The sequence below is a fragment of the Artemia sp. Qi Xiang Cuo genome, chromosome 12, assembly GCF_049724085.1.
Source record: "Artemia sp. Qi Xiang Cuo chromosome 12, ASM4972408v1, whole genome shotgun sequence".
Classification (NCBI taxonomy): Eukaryota; Metazoa; Arthropoda; class Branchiopoda; order Anostraca; family Artemiidae; genus Artemia; species Artemia sp. Qi Xiang Cuo.
Window position 1 is genome coordinate 48,337,692 of NC_142805.1, and position 20,072 is coordinate 48,357,763.

Sequence of the window (20,072 nt, forward strand, 5' to 3'; positions counted from 1 at the left end):
TGGAAAATTGCTCAGGTAATTTCGATACATAAAAAAAAGTGATAAATCTGATGTCAATAATTGTCGTCCCATTGGAATTTTATTGCCATTATCTAAAGTGTTTGAAAAAAAATTTAAAGAAAGGATTTCTAATTATTTTTACCAAACACCAGTTTGGATTTCGGGCAAGGCATTCGACACAACACGCAGTTGCAGCTTTTTTATTAAAAATAAATGACTGTTCAAATGATGAATTCCATATGACTACTTTTTTCTACGAAGTTAAGAAAGCATTTGACACATTAAACCATGAAATTCTTCGTGACAAAATGGAAAATACAGGCATAAGAGCGGAAGGTTTAGAAATAGTAAAATCATACCCTTGTGGACGTAAAATTTCGATAGATGTTGATGGAAAACTGTCTAATTTAAAAAACCTTAATGATATTGGTGTCCCTCAAGGTTCAGTATTAGGTCCGTTATTATTTTTGATTTACATTAATGATCTTCCGTAAAGTTTGCAGGGGAATATTAGTCTTTATATTCTATTTGCTGTTAAATCTATATCTGTTAAAGCGAGTGATTCAACTAAGTTAATTGAAAATTGGATTGTAACTGTCAATTCAGTTAATCTGTGGTTTTCTTCTAATAATTTAGTACCAAATTTTACTAAAACTGAATTTATGGTTTTTGGTGGTTTAAAATGAGCCACCCAGTAGATTTTTTGTCAGGAGCTTCAGGTTGGTGAGAATAAAATTTGTAGGGTTCAGTCATATCGTCATTTAGGGGTTTTTCTTGATACATTGTTGTCTTTTAGTAATCACATTGATCATTTAAGGGGAAAACAAAATTATTTTTCCATTTTAAAAATAATTTACCACTCTTTATTTACTTCATATTTGAATTACTGCTCAATTGTTTGTCTTAACACCTTTTGGACGCATTTAAAACAATTACAGGTACTACAAAATGGGGCCGTAAGAATTTTTTTCATCGACCATCAAAACTTGATGATGTATCTGAAACAAAAACGATGTTCTTTTTCATAGATTTGTCGGATTTAAAACATATACGAGATGTAAATATTTCCATATGGCATTTTCAAATTCATGATCCTAGTAATTATTTTACAATAAATCTCTGCTGAGTTTACCCCTCGTTTGGCTCGTTGGTGGTCGGGAATATACCCAATTACTTTTGTAAGATGCGATAGGTCAAGGTTTTCACTTAAGATACCTAATGTCATTCATTCCAAATAAATATAAGCTAAATGAATATAAAACTCAGATTGATCCATCACAAAACTCTCAGCTGAACTTGAACAAGCAAATATCAAAGATTGTTTTTTAATGGTTGTTTATTCACCATTGATGATGTAGAATTAAAATTTATTATATTTTTCTTTATGCGTTTTGTTTTTGTCCCCACGATGGGATACCCTCCCACGCCCCTCCTACCCAACATTTTTTTTTCTTTCTTTCCTTCCTTTTTTCTTTGGTTTTGTTGTTATTGTTTGATTGTGTTTTTGCTAATTTTTGCTATAATTACTATTATTATGACGAGATGTCTTGTTTTGCATATGTCCTATTATTTTACACACCCAACCTTACGAACTCTGCTCTCTGTTGGGGCTTAATGTTTTTTTGTATTTTTAAGTAATTTAAATAAATAAAATCTACAAATGAATTTCATAATAAAAACAATTTATTTGTTTTTTATGGAGCATCTCGGTCTTTCTGAATTTTTTAGTTTAAGTTAGGTATGAAATATGATATATATATATATATATATATATATATATATATATATATATATATATATATATATATATATATATATATATATATATATATATATATATATAAAATACAAAATGCAAATGAAACTTTTATTTGACTTTTGTCTCATTTGTCAAAAGTTTCTGTTTTACCTTTCATTTCAAAAAATGAAGACAAAACTGTCAATTAGGTAAAATTTTTGGAAAAAGACCACAAATCTACGGCACATGTCGAAAGAATTAAATACTGACTAATTTTAATTCTAAATTTACACTGGTATTATTCATGAATTACTGACCCTAATTATAAACCGTTTTAAAAAAGGTGTCACCTACCAGCCGACAGTAGAGGGACGGTTTCTGCTTCTTTGACAGGACGAAATACATATGGCGATTCTTCTTCTTCTTCTGGTTCTCGCTCAGGTTCAGGACTAAATATTGGAAGAGGTTCTGGAGTGCCAAGATTTGGAAGTTCGCCATATTTCTTGAAGTAAAGTCGACAATCTGTGCACAGAAGAAGGTAATCTTTACCAGCATGGTGCCAGTCTTTTGAATCTGGAAGTTCAAAACAATTGAGAAAGAGCTACCACCATCAGAACATTTAATCACAATCTGTATGGGAGTCGAAAGACTTTCAGCGGAGAGGAGGGTTCTTTGAATCTTTATTAATTACGGGCCTATTTTTTCAATCCTATATACAAATTTTATAGTCTCCTAACATCTCTTAGCCAATATTTTCCGGTGAAGTAGAGCGGGTCAATTTCAAAGAAGATTTCCACCTCTTATCTATCTTCCTCACTTTGTAGTATATTGCTCCTGTCAGTAAACCAGATTCAGCTATCTTAAGTAGGCTATTAAATATCTGATAATTTTTTAAACATACGTATTTTTTCGCTTTTTCTTTTAGTAAATACATCTGAGTTACTTAAACTCATGCTTGATGTACTCAAGAGATTTGACCTTCACAGTTCTACAAGTTCTAATAAACAAAAGATACAAACCTCAAAAAGCCCCAACGGATCCAATTTATCAAGCCAAAAAAAAACTTTAGTAGACGGGGTTAGAAATAAAAAGAGACATTTTTTTTCGGAAGACTTTAAAACGTAGATTAATTTACAAAATTTCCAACTCTAACAAGTTTCTGTCATGACAAAACAAAAAAACTGCCATCTAGGATTCCTAGTCGCAGGAAAACTAGATTACCAGGTGCCAGAAGAAAATGTACTTCTACATAATGCACAAAGAAATTTAAATCCATTGGGGCATTTTGGGCTATATAGCTTTATGTATTTGAACTTATGAAATGTAAAGGTGTAGGTTGAAGCTCAAAGCAGCATATAACTGAGTTTAAACACTGGAACATTTTATTGAAGCATCCTAACTCTACGTTAATGGCATCGGAAGCTAATAATTAGCTTCGGAGAAAAGTTAAAGCCCATTGAAATGATAAAAGCTATGGAATCGAATTAATTCTCCTGGTTTTGGAAAATCTGTCAAAGTAGGTGGTAAATGTATGATTCACAGGTAGTAAATGCGTAAATCTCCACAAGATATTCTCGTGGACAAAAAAGTGTATTCCACAAATCCTAATTATAGCTGGGATCTTTGAGAAGAAAAAAATAGTCTTAGATGTAAAGTAAAATATTCCTTAGAAACATAATAGAAAATAAGTAAAATATTTATTTTTCGTAAGATTACGCACCTTTCAAAAAATTTCGTGAGATATAACATTGAGTTTCATCATTTTCCCTCTGTTGAAGTTAAATTTTAGAATAATTTCAGCATATTCTCTTTCTTCTTGAAGACCACTATCAATTTTAATTACAAACTGAAATTTATGAAAAGGCCTATTAATCCCCTACCCTTTCCTTATTGCACGGTTTATATCAACTCAACAGAAGAATGTAAAGACCCATTCACAGTGAGATTCCACTAATACCGAGAGTTAGCTTGCGCAATTTAAGCCAATCAGAACTTTTCATAGAATTTGTCAGCGAATAAAAAAGTTGTACGAAAATCTGATTGGCTTAAATTTGTTTTTGTTTCCCTTTTTTTAATCTCGCAAAAGATATGAAAAAGTGTTAAACAATAGTTCTATTAATAATGCGGCAACCAATAATGCAGTAATTTTGTAAAACTATTTCGTATTTTGAAGTTGATTCGAAAAACTTGCCCTCCCCCCTCCCCCTCCACACCACAGAGAAAGAAAATCCCAGATAAGACCATGAGGACAGACATTGCAAGGCGGCAATCCAGCTCATCTCAGGGGTTGCCGCCAGCCTTGTTGAGAAAGAGTACAAGGTCACTGAGCACTTTTAATTCTGCGAAATAATGACGTGTGAGCTAACTAACCCTTAAGTTCAATCGTTACAGGGGCAATATCAGTCGTTTACTGGGTTCGGACGAAACTATAAAAATTGTAGTGACATTTCTCAGCTTTCAAGTGGACTTTCTTTCTATTACAACTGTATAAAGTGAAATCAAACCACATTCTTGGTACATCTTACTGCTTGATATCACCTTCTTTAATTTCGAAATTATACCCTAAATCTTTACTATGATTGGTGAACCATAAATCCTATGCTTGAAAGTTGAATACTGTTCAACTCTTGAAAGTATTTTGAATACTTGAAAGTATTCAAAATACGAACGGGATACACAATTGGCGCCATAGTCAAGAGTAATTTTGATTTTATCTACAACAGGGACTATAATGTAACGTCCAATAAGAGAGTAATACTTACTCTCGCCATTTACCCGTGCAACCATTTAAACATTTGCCTCTCAATTACTTGGACTATCTGTCTTGGCTATTTTCTTTCACACTACTCTTGATGCACACTACTCCAAAATACTTGATTTTCAAGTCAAAATCAATTGATTCCTTGACTTGAAAATCAAGTATTTTGGAGTAGTGTGCATCAAGACATGGCCAATTGTAGAAGAAAAAAGCCAAGACAGATAGTCCAAGTAATTGAGAGGCAAATGTTGAAATGGCTACACGGGTAAATGGCAGCCATTTAATTATTAAGCTATAACGTGGCGTATTAGATGTCATTAGAGGGCTGTCATAGTGTAGTCTACATTTAAGCATATAAGCTAAGCTCTGACAAGAACCGAATTTCACTTCGGAAGCGGGATTTCATTTCCCCCGAGGAAAATAGAGGCTTCACTTGAGCAAACCGGTTCACTTCTGTTTTACATCAGCTTTTTTTTTATCCGGCTGGAAAAAATATGCTTAAAATAAATAAAAGCTTCTTAAATGTACACTAAAATAAATATTTTTTAAATAGCGATTCAAAATAGCCTTTTGTTTCAGGAAATTTCTAAGAAGACTTTAGATAATCTCGCCCTCAGTCAGATATACCACGCGAAATTAACATACCAAAGTTGCTTGGTCGTGTTCGTCTGATAGAATTTACAATCTTCCATTAGAACTGAACATTTAGAAAAAACAAAACAAAAGAAAACAAAAAAAACACTTACTTGTACTAAGACAGTGCCTACAATGGTATGACGTCATGTCTCGGGTTTCCGAGTTTTCCTCGTCGGAGTTTTGCCCCACTACCTCGTCTTCACTCGCTGAGCTTGGATCAGCCGGATCTTCCCGAGGTGGACGAGAAGGTTGTGATTTGTTTTGGTTTTTGATCCTTCGAAGTGCTGCCTGACGGTTTCGCCTCCGATGAGGTCGATGACTAGCAGCACCTGGGGTTTTCTTCCACAAGTAGTAAAATTCTATGAGCTCGGCCTGATAAAAACAAAAGCAAACAGTAAAATCTATTCTTTTTTAATTAAAAAAAGGATAACTGTGTTTTCAAGAAGAGAATATGACAGTTTTTGAAAGTAAAAAAATTTTCATCTCTATTGTTGAAACTAGACAGTGGCAAAACTGGTAAAAAAGATCAAGTTTCGATTCCTATTTTCTATTTTTAATTTTTTTTTTTCCTGTTTGGACTTACAAGTTTGGTTTGAAATTTAAGAAAAAATAAAGTATCTTCTAAGAGACTCTTTTTGTAGTTAGTTTTGAGAGAACTATTAAATTTTTTCATTATTCCGGGCGAGTAATTCTAGCCCCTTGACTGTTTTTTTTTTTTGATTTTATGGTTTAATGAGATGATTTTTGTATAAATTCTGCAGAAGAGATACATAATTATCGACTTTAAGCTGGCATTTTGCTAAGCAGATACTGGGGCCGTGGGCCCTCACAAATGTACCCTCATTTTGGTCGGTCAGTGATTGGGACTTTGGCCCTAGCAGGCTTGTTTTCATAACAGCACATTCCCATTGTTTCGGTTTCGTGCAAGAGAGCAAGGGGGGGGAGAGAGAGAGAGAGAGAGAGAGAGAGAGAGAGAGAGAGAGAGAGAGAGAGAGAGAGAGAGAGAGAGAGAGAGAGAGAGAGAGAGATTGGAAGAGGAGGAGAGAGAGGAACAATCGCTAGAAACTTACAGTTTTCTTGTGCTGCAGTAGTTCGTTTTTGATCCGAAAAAAATTCTTCCCATAAGCACGAAGACCCTTGATAAACTTTTTCTGAAAATAAAACTGGCCAATAAGCAATTACAAAAAAAAGAATTTTGCTGAGTTTTGAAAAAAAAAAAATTGGATGCATAACACACTTGATATTCCAGGTCATAACAAGCAGGGTTAACAAAGATGTAATAGTCACTCGAAAACCAAAGCGCACATTACAGTCGTTATGGGTATATCCCGTTTGTTTAAAACGTCAACTTTTCAAGGTGGCGCCCAAAATTGATTGTCTACAGGACATGAAGATAAGTAATACGCTTCCAATAAGTAAATAAAACCTGGGAATAGTTCATGGAAATATCATAGTAAATGGCAAAGGGGAACGTAATGTTATAACAACCAAAGTAGATGGTAAAGCAATTTAAATGGTTCCAACCCTAAGAGTGAATCAACATTTTTATTAAAGCTATTCATTTTTACCTTTGTCGTTTCCTCTTACTTCTTGCGTTTATTAATTTTAAAGACAAACCGGATTATAATACGACGAAGACACTTCGTATTGCACGCGATTCGCTGTAGATTTTAAGCAAGAGATTGCACGGGTTAAGATATAAAAGTGTCTATATCTTGATAAAAAAAAAAAAAAAAAAAAAAAAAAAAAAAAAAAAAAAAAAGCAATCAATCGGGGTTTCCAGGACTGTATTGACAGTAATGTCACATAAATATATTTTACAACTATAGTCTTATAAAAAATATAGACTATAAATGCGATGTGAAAAACTGACATATTTCTACTTGAAAAATGGATATGATCGATGTATTTCCTATGCGTCTTACATAGGGTCTGCTATTTCGACTTAGTTATCTTAGAAAATCTTCCTTTGTATCTTCATTATCTTTATTATTCATCAATTATGATTAATAACGTAATTCAGTCTTAATTATTATGATTATTTATGATTTAATTAAACAGGAGTTTTCTCCTGTTTTTTTCTGATTTAAACGCCCCTTCAAAAGTATAAAAGCCGTATATACTATTCACTGAAAGTCTCTTTTGGGCTCATTTACGTTTTTTTATAAAACGAAGTGAATTGTTTATAAGATATAATAAGGCCCTTAACTAATTAGTGATGGTAATGACACAGGGCTCAAGTTTGTATCTGAATCTAAAAGATTCGAGTGGAAAAAAACTGAGCATAATGAAAGTAATTATGGAAACCAAAGCTGGAGCGTTTGAGAGTACGACTTTCAATTTTCATCGTACAATTTTCCGATTTAGGAGGTGATTCCGAATTTCTACATAAGCCAAATGCAAACAAAACCTTCTAAAGCAGCCTACAGTTTAAACAACAGCTTTTCAGAATAAGAAAAGCGCATATACGTCCTTTTATAGGATGGCAGTAAATCCTAAAAAAAAGATGTGAACTTTTTTTTTGAAGAGGGGGGGGGGGGGTGGGCACAGTAATATTTTTGTCAAATACTGAAAAAAAACTTCATTTAAAAATTTATTTCCTACCCTTATTTCTGTTGACTTTCGCCACTTCCTATTTTATTTGGATATAATACTTACAACTTCTTCCTCTGACCACTTTTTTTCTAATCCTTTAGGTACTGGACATTTGACTAAGGCTTGTAGTGCTTTTCCTAAATCATAGCCAGCTGCATGCAACTAAAAAGAAACAAAATTTGTAGAAAAAATAATGGGAAAACTAGAAAATTTGCAAGGGCAAAAAACGTAATTCAGATCTCTTAAAAACTTTTTTGAAAAAAAAAAAAAAAATCTTTTGCAGGTGCAAAAATATTAATAATAATAAACATCTGCTTAAAGACTGCCACTTGAGCACTTAAGATGCTAAATCGGTAATAGGCCTTGAATCAAACAGCATGAAAATGTCAAAAATAAAATATTTTCTAGTACAGCTTATAATTCCAAAGACAAGCCTGTGTACCATGGGGAGGAACTTTCTTCCTAACAGTAAATTCAGTCACGCTGGAACAAATTTAAGAAAGTATAGAAAGCCGTCGTGTTGAGGCCTCAGCAAAGCAAAGGATTAGGGGGGAAGCAAAGGGTTTTCGTATGGAGTCAATATCCTAATTTCTTGCAAGAAAATTGATGCATATATTTTACACCAAATTAGCCAAACATGAAGAAGAAAATATTAAAAGTCATAATAATAAAAAAGTTTGTTTAAAATATAAATATTCACGGACCGTCTTCAGTGCCTAATTGAGATAGATAAGGGTTAGTTCAGGGTTTGGTGAGTTCCTACTGAAATATTCCTGGTCCTAAGAGAGTGAATTGACATTATTGACGCTCTATTCTCAATGATAACGCGTAAAATTTGTAACAATCAATCTGTACCTCCAACCTCCTGCAAATCACGCAGGCAGCCTAAACAGTATCACTCCTGACAGGTTGGGCTAGATTCAGCCAGTTGAGCTAGATTCTTTCAGTTGGGCCTGATTCCGACAGTTGGGCCTGATTCTACCAGTTGGGTGAATCTAGCACATAAAATTTATACAAGCCCCATTTGGAAAAAAGTCAAGTGGTAAAAATTAGCTCTGTTTGTGACAAAATCGGTATAATTAACCCTAATAGGCCAACCTAGTCAAGCCGAAATCAAGAAAACCCCGCAGCCACTAGATTACGATAGTCAATTGAAGAACATTCAATTAACCCGAAGATTAGAATATGAAGTTTCTTTTCCCTTATAAAAAATCTTACGTAGACCCATAATCAATAAAACAAAGAGACAGATATGACAAGAAAAAAGACAGCAATGACTCACAACATCCACAGCATTAATCGTAGTATCATCTCTTGACGCAGCAATACATCCATCATCAGGCGATCCGCCATTACACATACCGGCAAAAGCTGCAACAGACCGAGCGGCACGCAGGTACATGATAAGGTCACCATCTCGGGCAGCTGCACAGTTAGCCGGTGGTTTCCATCTGACTTCTTCTCTGTCTTCTGGTTTTGGACGCTGAGAGGGTGGAACGTGGGGCTGATACTCAGGAAGACGGGCCTAGAAATTTGCATAAGACTTATTTCTGACAATTTATAAAAAGGCAATAAATGGATGAAAAAAGAAATGTATCACTCAACAAAATCTTGACTCTTTGTGGCAGACCTTTGAAGGTTCTACTGAGGAATAACATAACTTTTTTGTCTTTTCATGGATTCAATGAAGAACGCTTGATAATAAGACCCCCACCAACCACCATCAAAGCCTATAAGAAAACATCTTGACTCATGAAACAACTTTAAACTACTGGTACAGGCCAGGAGTTTCCATCCTTCTGACAACTCTAGATCCAGAGTGGATAATCGGTATGATCCCTTACCAAGCACTTACGAAGAGGGGAAGCATTGGCCCATTTTTCTGAACTATCCCTATTTTTATAGTTTTCCACAAGCTTTTGTGCAATTCAATTGTTTAGACGTCTTGCCCACACCCTCCCAAAGTAAATTAGTGTGTAGGTCCCAGTTACATACCCTACTTCAGTGGATAATTCCTTAAGCGCTATTCCTGTGCTAATTTACAATAAATTAATGCACTTAAAAAATGTCAATAGCCAGGGATCAGACCCTTAAGATGATTGGACAACGTGTCACACTGCAAGACTATATCAGAGACTGTAAGACACCGAAATTAGTAATGCTTATCTATAAGTTGTATCTTCTGTAAAATATCAACTCAGCACTTGAGAATGGCGAGCAGTGCATGGGCGTTTTTATTGATTTTAGAAAAGCTTTCGACACGGTTGATTTTAAGATTTTATTAGAAAGGCTGTGTTATTTAGGCATAAAGGGTAGTGTTTTAAATTGGTTTGAATCGTATTTAAGTGAAAGGAAGCTACGAGTGACTTTGACTAACAAATCTTCTCAGCCGTTTCCCATAAAGTGTGGTGTTCCACAGGGTTCAGTTCTTGGCCCTATCCTGTACCTGATATTTGTAGACACAATGAGATTCTACATTCCCGGAGCTTCAGTTACTTCTTTTGCTGACGACACGGCTTTAGTGATTGCAGCAAAGTCGCTGCAAGAGCTCTTGTTCAAGGCTAATAAGGCGATGGATGGCCTACATGAATTTGTTTGTGCTAGCCTACTTAGCGTCAATGCATTAAAAACTAATTTTATGATGTTTACGAGGACTGGTTCTGCTCCCACTCTCCCTGGTGTCATTATTTACAATGGCCTACCGCTATCACAAGTTGAAGAGATCCGATATCTGGGATTCATCCTGGATCGAAACTTGAGTTGGAGAAAACACTGCGACATTATAGCATGCAAGCTGGCGCGAGGCCTTGGAGTTCTGAACCGTTTTCAAAATTTTTTACCTTTAAAAATTCTGCTTTTATTGTATTTTTCCATAATAGCACCTTATATAAATTATGGTTGTTTGATTTGGGCGAGTAATTTTAGTTGCAATTTTAGAAGAGTTCAAGTTCTGCAGAATAAGGCTATAAGGTTGATTGGAAGGTATGATCGTGGTGTTTATAGCACTGAAACACTTTTTAGAAAGTTTAAAATTTTAAAGGTTGGTGAAATAAGGGATTATCAAATTGGAGTTTTTGTATTTCAGTGTCTGAATGGTTTTGCACCGGATTTTTTTATTAATATTTTTAAGCCTAATTCGTTTTATCACGATTATTTGACTAGGAGTGCGGATAGTCTTGCATCTGAGCCACGGAACACAACCAGAGCGAGTCAAGTGACCAGACACATGGGCCCATCAGTTTGGAATTCGTTCCCAGATTCTGTTCGTCAAGCTGAAAGTGTGCCGCAACTTAAAACCCGTATTAAAAATCATTTCTTTTCAGGAATTTGGTAGTGTTAATGGTTCGAGAGAAGGCTTTTTTTTTTTTTTTTTTTTTTTTTTTTTTTTTTTTTTTTGCAGATATTTTATTTTTATTTTATATTTTGTGCCATTATATATTTATCATTATTTTCTGTTATTATTATTTTTTTCCCCTTTTTTCATGTTAACTGGTTTGATGATTTGGCATGCATGATATCCAACCGGTCGCTTTTTAAATAAAAATCTTTCGTTTTTTAGAAATTTTTTCAAAATTAGTTGTTTTTTTTGTTAATAAAAATGTATGAACCTGAACCTGAACCTTATGAGGTGAGCCACAAATACGACTTCATTCCTTTTCCAATTAGTCCTTCGATTTATAAAATTACAATACTAGCAAATAAGACACAATACTGTCTTAATCTTGAGCCCACCGGTGGAAGGGGGTCACATGAACGAGTAAAATTTTTTTATATTTTTTTTTATTCATAGTCCTATTTCAAAAAAGAGAGGAAAAGTAGATATTTTCGTTATAAAAATGAGAAGGTAAATTTTGCACATTTTCTTTTTATACATTATCATCAGTTGTTTATCTTCTTAAACTAAAAACTGATCAATAAAACCTTTAAGTTGATGGCCCAGGCACTATAGCCGGGGAGGGGGTGATAGGGCGAAGATTCTTTTTTATTGTGAGTGCGTTGTCATTTATTAGATTGCATAAAATTATTTGTGTGTGTTTGTGTGTTTACAAAGTATTATGCTTTTTTTTTTCTTTTTTTTTCAAAAACCAATTCAAATTTGTAAACATTATAAAAACGTACCTGATGAGTGGGTCCAACTCTGATTTCGCCCTGAGTGGACGCCAGCCTTCGGGTTTCTGGGTTGTATCCCAGTATATAGAAAAACTCGTCAAAATCTGGTCTAAATAATCGAGCCGACTCCAGATCAGGATAATGATGAACTTTACAAGAGCCCCTGAAATATAATGAGTAGATAAAATCCTCAATATGTCTATATGATAATCATGTTAGGAAGAAAAGGTAAAGACTGCTTCAAACAAATCTACATGCGTAAAACAAAAGAAGCAAAAACATTTTAGAAAATTATTTAATTGGTGCAAAAGGCATACACCTAGAATGACCCTCTGAGACTGGGCCTCTCAAAAATCACGATTTCATTCACAATATACTACAATTTTAAAATTAACACATCTTTTAACGACTGCTTCAAAAAAACACAGCCTCATAAATTACACAAAAGCGTCTCTACATGCTTATTTGAGTGACAAGCGTCAATGCTCTTTTTTCCTCCTTTTTTAAAAAAAGATTAGTTGGGAAAGTGAAGTAAAGACGAAACAGCGACAATATTTGGTTTGGCTTCGTTCCCCCTGCTTGATGAAACCTTACTTTTTTTTTACATAGTACTCCTTATATTTATAACTACACTAACACATTTTTTAAATTCCCTGCCACAGGGGCGACACCTCAATGTTTCTACATAAGAAACCAAATAAGAAAATTACTCTTGGAACTTCAAGTAAGTGATGTAAGTTTACCATAAAGCGTATAACAGTACCTAATATCCAGTAATGAGACCAAAAGAATCATATATATTATCAGTCTTGTTCCAAACCACTAAATGACATGCAAAGACATAATATATGAGGCAATGCTTGAATTCCAACTAACACCAATTTGGCGTTTGGCCAAGTGACTTGCAACACCATCTATTTCAGTTTGATATTTCAGATTAGACAGACAAATTCTTCTAAAGAGAATGAAAATTGTAATTTTAGTTAGGGCTAGAACACAAGTTTTTTTTACCTGAACAAATACCAAACAATATAGAAAAAACACTGCAATAAGCGAGCTGGTTACCGGCCACCAGGCACCTAGCAAATATAGTCGCAATCAATGGTGGCGATAAAAGGGGCAAATAGAAAGTTTTGGTAACTTCAAACATCTTAGGAAACCATTGCCGGTGGCGGGAAAGAAAAAGCACAAGAATTTCACCAGAACGCACGCTGCCCCTAGTCAATCCTAAATTAGTTACGTCAATGAGTAGGACGGATGGTAACTCAGACGATACTCATTCTAAATACTATCTTTAAGTATATAGAGTCATTTGATTTGATTCCCTCTTCCTGAGATAAAACGGAGTATGAAATGCACATTTTTCGACATGACATCAATAAATTTAGCTACTCATGTATTTGTTATGCCTAAATAACAAGTATTTTGGGCCGTTAATCGTTTGAAATATTGTTTCATAAAAGCAAAATTACGGGTTTAGCACCTTTTCATTTTGGGCAGCCGGAGAATTGTATCTTTAATCAGAATTATGATTAGTAAAAAGGTAACTAATGACAAGACAGATATGCAGTGAACAGCATAATTGAAAACAAGAGAGATATAGGAATATTCCTCAAAATTGGTATGAGGGTTTCTATCAGAAAAATGTGCGCCTAAAAGTGCAATGTTGTCGCCTCAGAGCCCTTTACAACCTGGAGATTTTTCTTACCTTCTCCCCCACCCTAAAGCTTGAACTTATGTAATGAGATTTTGCAAAATTAGATATTTTACTGGTATTATATAATTATTTACTCGAGCTTTATGATTATCACACTTCGCTTCCTTTAGGGATTGGGATCGAGGATGTGCATCTTTTTAAATATGCAATAGAAATTTCCATTTTCACCTAATTCTTTTGAAACTTTCTGTTTAAATTCCCTGTGCAAATTTTGGAATGTTGTCTTTTCACAGTTCTACACATATTAATATCTCAAAGTAAAACAACAATTCTGATATCATCCAATAGCTGAGATTCAGCTTTATCAATCTAAAGAATTACATTTTGAAACTTGCTTACATTTTTTTTTAGATTGAAAACACGTCAAAATTGGTTGACAACCGTTGAAAAGAGATACAACCTTATTTTTAAATCAAGTTTAGATAGTACTCTTCGAAAAAGTCTAAGGAGTATGATTTATCTGCCTCAGTGAACAAGGCCATATTCAGGGGGGACCCCCTCAGAATGTTTGTCCGACTCGTAAAAACGTAATAAAAATGAATATAAACACATTTTGATGCGTTTTTTAAAGTTTGTTTTCGGTAGCCCCCACCCCAACCCCTTAAAAACACTGGATACGTTCTTGTCGGTGAATAGACTGATCAGAAAATAATGAACCCCCCAATGTAAGCATCTTGTCCTTTCGCTACAAAATACAGCTCTAGGTCTGTCTCAAAATCGAATGTTTCAGAGGCAAAGGCATATCCAGGATTTTTGTGGGGGGGGGGGGGAATCCTTACAAAATGCGTCAAGAAAATTGTTTATATGCATTTTTGTTGCCCTTTTTTACAGGTCGGACAATGAATTTGAGGGGGGGGGCTCAAACCCGGTAACCCCTCCTTATATTAGGTCTTACATTAACAATAAATCCCCAGAAAGCAGTACAGTGGATTAGCTTGTAATTTACAAAGGGGCGAAGCAAGGACGGATCCAGGATTTTTTTTCGGGGGGGGGGGGTTACTAATTTTTGACTTTTTCGGGGGGTGTTTTATTAATTTTTGACTCAGTTTTCGACTAATTTTACTAATTTTTACCTAGGTTTTACTAATTTTCGACTTATTTTCGGCTCGGTCAAAATTTCGGGGGGGGGGGGGGGGTTCAAACCAGGTAACACCCCCCCCCCCTGGACACGGCCTTGGGGCGAAGAGACGCGTAGCCAATTATGATGAACTATTACTGCAGTGCTTATTGTTGCATAGGCTAAAGTCCATCTTTAGAGGCTTTATTAATGAGTTCGTAATCTTTTCATCACTAAGCCACAATTTTAAATGAAGGTATAATAGTTGCCACATCTGTATATTCATTTATTTATGGGTATAATTAAGCAGTATAATTAAAAAGGTCTCAACACAGAAGACATTCAGCGGAAACATGCAAAGTAAAATAATTTATGGAAATTACCAGCAAAAACTAGTAATAAATTACGCAATAAAAAGAATCGGTACCGGAGAATACAATTAAATTAAAAATCACAAACTGGAATTATTTGTTTAAATATTTTTTTTCCAAAGGCAAGAACCAAGGTTATGCTATCTAAAACACGGCGTCAAAAACAGAACCACAATTCTACGCAAAATACAAATGAAAAAATATATTTGAACAGGGTTCGAGGTCTAAGCAAGACTTTTGTTGTTGTCTAGCTTTGCTTACATGGTCGTATCGTAATGAAATTGCAAACCTTAACTAAAGAAGAGAACTTGGATACAGCCAAGGAAGAATATACGTCCATATCCATGCCTTAAGCCCAGCTTAACTGAAATAAATTGCTCTTTCCTCTCCCTTTTACAGTGCCACACTCAGAAAATAATTATGGGGGGGAGGGGGCTGACCGGGGGTCCCTGGACCAACCAACGGAAAACTTTCCAAAATTCCTTAGAAAAACCGGTATTTTAAGGAAACAATTTAAGTTTTTCAGCTGATTTTTTTTTCTTGAGTGGGAGCTATAGCCCCATTAGCAGCCCCCGTGGGTGCGCACCTGCCCTTTTAGCTTTTTAAACTTAAGATAGGCGTTTACTAATAAAGTTTTGTCCTTTTTTATGTATTCTATTTTAAGTCTCAAAATTTAAAGAAAAAATTATGTTATCTTGTATATTATTTCTACAAGGAAAGTAGAAATAGAAAAATAAGTTCTACTTTCTCTTGTCCAGGGAAAATATGTTCGTGCGCTTGGAGGTTTTGGCCTTAGATAAAAAAGCAAACATAGTTACAAATTGCTTACCTTAGTAATGAAACAGGATAAGTGTCAGTTGCGTCTGAAATAAATAATTCTCTGGCTTTAATAGCCGGATGACGAAGAAAATCTGCTTTTCCACCTAGACCAATTAAAAAACAATTACAAGGCTATTGTTGCATAAAGAAAACGTACATACAGACAAGGAAGAGTAAGAGGGGAGGGGGTAATTTCATGACAAGAACTGTGCCAAGATCATTCTAAAATATCTTGAAAATTCCCTTGAAAATAAGCAAGAATCTGGACCTAGGTCATAGTCTTTTCAGGATGTTCCCCCTATGGTCCAACAGCGCTAAAATAATTTGCCATCACCTGATGTTCTAACGACATTATTCTCCTCCCAAAATGATTCTCTCTCCAAACAATTCCAGCAAAGAAATATATACGTGAATTCCATTTTTTTTATAATTCTTTGCCAGAATGATCGTCGAACACTAAACAAAAGGATTTTAAATACTTTTGCTTGTTTTAAAAGCATTATATACTTCCAAATATGGAAATGCCAAAAAGATGGTAAATTATCTATGCAGCCTTTCCACTGTAAGTACAACTAACAAAAACCATATATTGTCTCTAACCTACCATATTATTCAAAAGCATTATATGTAGATTAATACTTTTTCACTAGTCACAAAAGTAGTATTTGAAGTTGTTATAGTGTATTTGGTATGCAGATCGAATACAATTTTAAATGGAAATAAAAACCAAATTGAAGGTTGTGTATGAAAAGGAGGCGGTAATAACCACTTCCAAATGTTCAAACACGATTTACCAGAAACATGATGGGGATAAGTTATGTTTTTATATCAGTATGGTTAGTTATTTGATCTTCTTGTCTTTTTAAAAGATAAAGCATATCGTTAATGAGATATTATCTTCGGTTGTAAAGTATACCGCCAAACATTATAACGGAAATAGTGCAATAAACTGTTGGCGTGACTCAGATGTCTATTGAAACTAATTCTGAGGTCAAAATGTGAATAGTATAGGAAATTAGCTTACCCGTCGCGCGTTGCTACGATCTTAGAACAAAGAAAATCCTCCCAAAAAATTCTCCAGTGGAAAATCCTCCCATATATTTATAACAATAATGTTTTCAAATTTAATGATGTTTGACAAAAACATACCACATTGCTACGACTTGAGTAGCCCGTGTTCAATTGTCCTGAGCACTTTCTCCCTCAATTTTTCTGAGAAAATCTTCTAAGAATTTCTTAAAATGACTTCTTATTCTTAGCTAAGAAAAGCATACGAAATTGGCGACATCATATTTAATTTTTGTGCTAATATGTGAAACAGCGTCAAAGTGTAGCAAATATTCTACATTAGTTAACGTTTACGTACATGAATGCATTTTCACAGTGCCTCTGGGAAGAAACAGAAGTTATAGTAACGGAAGAAGGCCTCCAGAAGCCAAGCTACAGATATTCAGTTGAAATAAAAAGAACAAAATTGGTCTAAATAAGTATAATGGCAAAATAACCATCATCTAGGTCTTTCAAAATGAAAGAAAGAAGCGAAGACACTTATAGAAAGATGAACACCTTAAAATTTTTTCCCCCTTTGAACCTAAAGGAAAGGTTCCAGAAACTCCAACCAAAACATTTCTGTATCAAGTATTGTGCTTCGTTTTCATTTTTTTTTTAAAGTAATTTTGTTATCTTTGCCGACACTGTATGAATTTTATTTTATCATCAGATATTCTTTCCTGGCGTCAGTTTTCAAAAATCTGATTTCGTTTGGAAATTGTGCACGCTAATTTGTGGTGGCGCAGTGGGTTTGACCTTAGCTTGGTAATAAAGGACACGTAGATCAAACCTTGCTTTAGCAACACACTACAAGGCCGACGCAAGGACCTCAATAGTCAAGAAGCGTCGGTAATCCGATTACTATTAATTGTACACGCTTCTTCAAGAACAATGAATTATGCGTGCCGAAAAATCAGATGCCTAATATACAGTACCTAATATACGGATACTGTGTTTTCATTGAGTTGTGTTTTTGTGTATTTATTGTCTTTCAATCATTCATACTTACTTTGTTCAGTATTTCTGTCGTGAACTAAAAGCTGATAAACAGTTTCAGGAACTTCGCAGGGTCTATAGAACCATTTTATGTTGACCATGAGAGTGTCCCTCTTACTCTGAAACAAATAATCAAAATAAATAAACAGATAAAATTGATAGAAAATTTTAATAAAGCAGCATCAAAAACAAAACGATTAGCTTGAATGTATTATCTCTAGGATAATAATCCAGTTTCTAGACGTTAGTTTAATATTTCAAACCAAAATACCTACAACTTCAATAAAGAAAACAAATTAAATATGAATATAATTTTTTTTTGTTCAAATTATTGGTTTATTGCGTTCTAAAAATTTTGCGCCATATTGCATCAGCAATGCCAGCTTCAAAGGAACTATCAATTTAGGAGCGCTGAAACATGGGACAGTGTTTATTTAAAGTCAAGGTATCTGTTTCCAGCACCTCTCAAGGAGAATCATCAAATTTACTCCCGCTCAATTTTTCAAAAACCTCTGATTAATACCAATAGTGGGGCAGCTAAGCATAAGAACCGACCAGCGTTTAAAGAAAGAATGCAAATTGGTGGACATATACTTTTGACCAAGCTGGACAATCCTGGACGTCAGGGTAAAAATTTGATAGCTAGAATTTCTTGAAAACGTCGTATAATGTACAAATCACAGGAAAGATTCAAATGGGGTTTTAATTCAGTGGCGGTTTCCCCAAGACAGAGTGGTTCATCTCAAATTTCATATAATACTGTTCCGCTTTCCAACTTGCTTGCTTAGACCTCCGGTCCTTTTACGCTTGGAGGCGCACAAGACAGCAACAATAGATTGCCACCTTGACCTGTCCTGCACCTACAGCCAAAGCTGTTCCAGCGAAAACCTTGCCAGCATTACCTTCTTTTCAAGGAATCGGGCCAGCATCATTTTAAGCTTCCCTGACTTGCGGAGACCGGGGGATATCCATCGCCACGTAACACAGGTAACCTTCCACCCCCCTCCCCCATCCGTATTATAAATCCCCAGTAGATCCAGCGGCATTTTTGAAAGATTTCAAGGATGGGGTATGGTTAGTAATGTGATAAATTTCTACATTTGTCACCGTTCAGTCCAAAGTATATTCAATATTGACCTTAGACAATTATAGTCAAAGCCTTGAAGCAGCTTTTACTGTTACGCACATATACAACCAGGTTTCAAAAACATAGGAAGGTCAGACAGAACATTGCTGCCAGATTCTAATCTCCAGCTTCTGGGAAAATTTCTTATTCCTCCAGATATATCTGAGGTAACTAAAGGCAGAACTGACCAGCTCTGTTCGACATGAAATTTCTCATTCGCAATTCGCATCCTTAGAAAGTATACTACGAGATATTTACGAAGAATTGTAATCGGAGCCATATTTAGACTTTTTTTTTATAATTTGAGACACATTTTGGCACTTTTTTATTATAGCCACCGCACTCAGGATCTTGTATCGCGAACTTGAGACAATAACCGGTTTTCATGGTCTTTAAACCAGACAATATTAGCTTCGGCTCGGTGGGAAACTACATTGTAGCTATATTTTAATTATATAATTAGTTGGTACTTTGGTTAGGTTAAGTATTTAATAGTGCGGCCTGGGCGGCCCCTCTTCCATAATTCTTTGTTGTAGTTTTCATAATTTTGTTGATAAAGTATTATATTTTCATCATATTTTATTTTATTTAATTAGCATTAACCAAACTTCACTTCTCGAAAGAAATTGAATGTGGTGGCTAAGACACAAGTACCCAAACTTTTTCAATACTTTAGAACCCTAAGAATCAGGATTTAACGAATTTTTAAGGCTCAATAAATTTTCATTAGAACTCATTTGTGCTGCAGATTTATCTATGAGAATTTCACTTTGGAGGGGAAAGTGCCGTTTGGAGGGGAAAGAGGTGGAGGCATATAATTCAAAAGACTTTCCAAATACAGCTTAGCATCTGGATACGCTGCTCACAAGTTACATTCCGGTAACTAATGTTTACAGTAAAGGCAAAGAAAGCAGATAAAGAAACAAAGACATCACACCATTAAATTCTCCATTTAATCCTCTTTCAAACATAATAACCGCTGCTGTCACAATCGCGTCCCAACGACCACCACCATTCTTAACGGGGCAAAATACAGCCTCAGAATACACGCAGAAGTTCGTTAACAGTTGATTCCCAGTGGCCAATGCCAAACAAAACC

The 20,072-nt window shown here is 34.9% G+C and overlaps 2 protein-coding genes across 6 annotated transcripts in view; one reads left to right on the plus strand and one right to left on the minus strand.

Moving 5' to 3' along the window:
- Positions 1-20,072, plus strand: part of LOC148946209 (D-lactate dehydrogenase, mitochondrial-like) — a 531,845-nt gene that overhangs the window by 188,677 nt on the left and 323,096 nt on the right. The window lies entirely within an intron of this gene.
- Gug (arginine-glutamic acid dipeptide repeats grunge) overlaps positions 1-20,072 on the minus strand; it is a 249,811-nt gene that overhangs the window by 27,121 nt on the left and 202,618 nt on the right. For all 5 annotated transcript variants that reach the window (XM_089098272.1, XM_089098273.1, XM_089098276.1 and 2 more), the window contains 8 exons: positions 17,861-17,966; positions 15,812-15,905; positions 11,847-12,000; positions 9,010-9,252; positions 7,791-7,889; positions 6,203-6,283; positions 5,243-5,504; positions 2,093-2,311 (listed from right to left, as the gene is read on the minus strand). In XM_089098272.1, the coding sequence (XP_088954398.1) occupies positions 2,093-2,311; positions 5,243-5,504; positions 6,203-6,283; positions 7,791-7,889; positions 9,010-9,252; positions 11,847-12,000; positions 15,812-15,905; positions 17,861-17,966 (1,258 nt within the window). The remainder of the gene's footprint in view (positions 1-2,092; positions 2,312-5,242; positions 5,505-6,202; positions 6,284-7,790; positions 7,890-9,009; positions 9,253-11,846; positions 12,001-15,811; positions 15,906-17,860; positions 17,967-20,072) is intronic.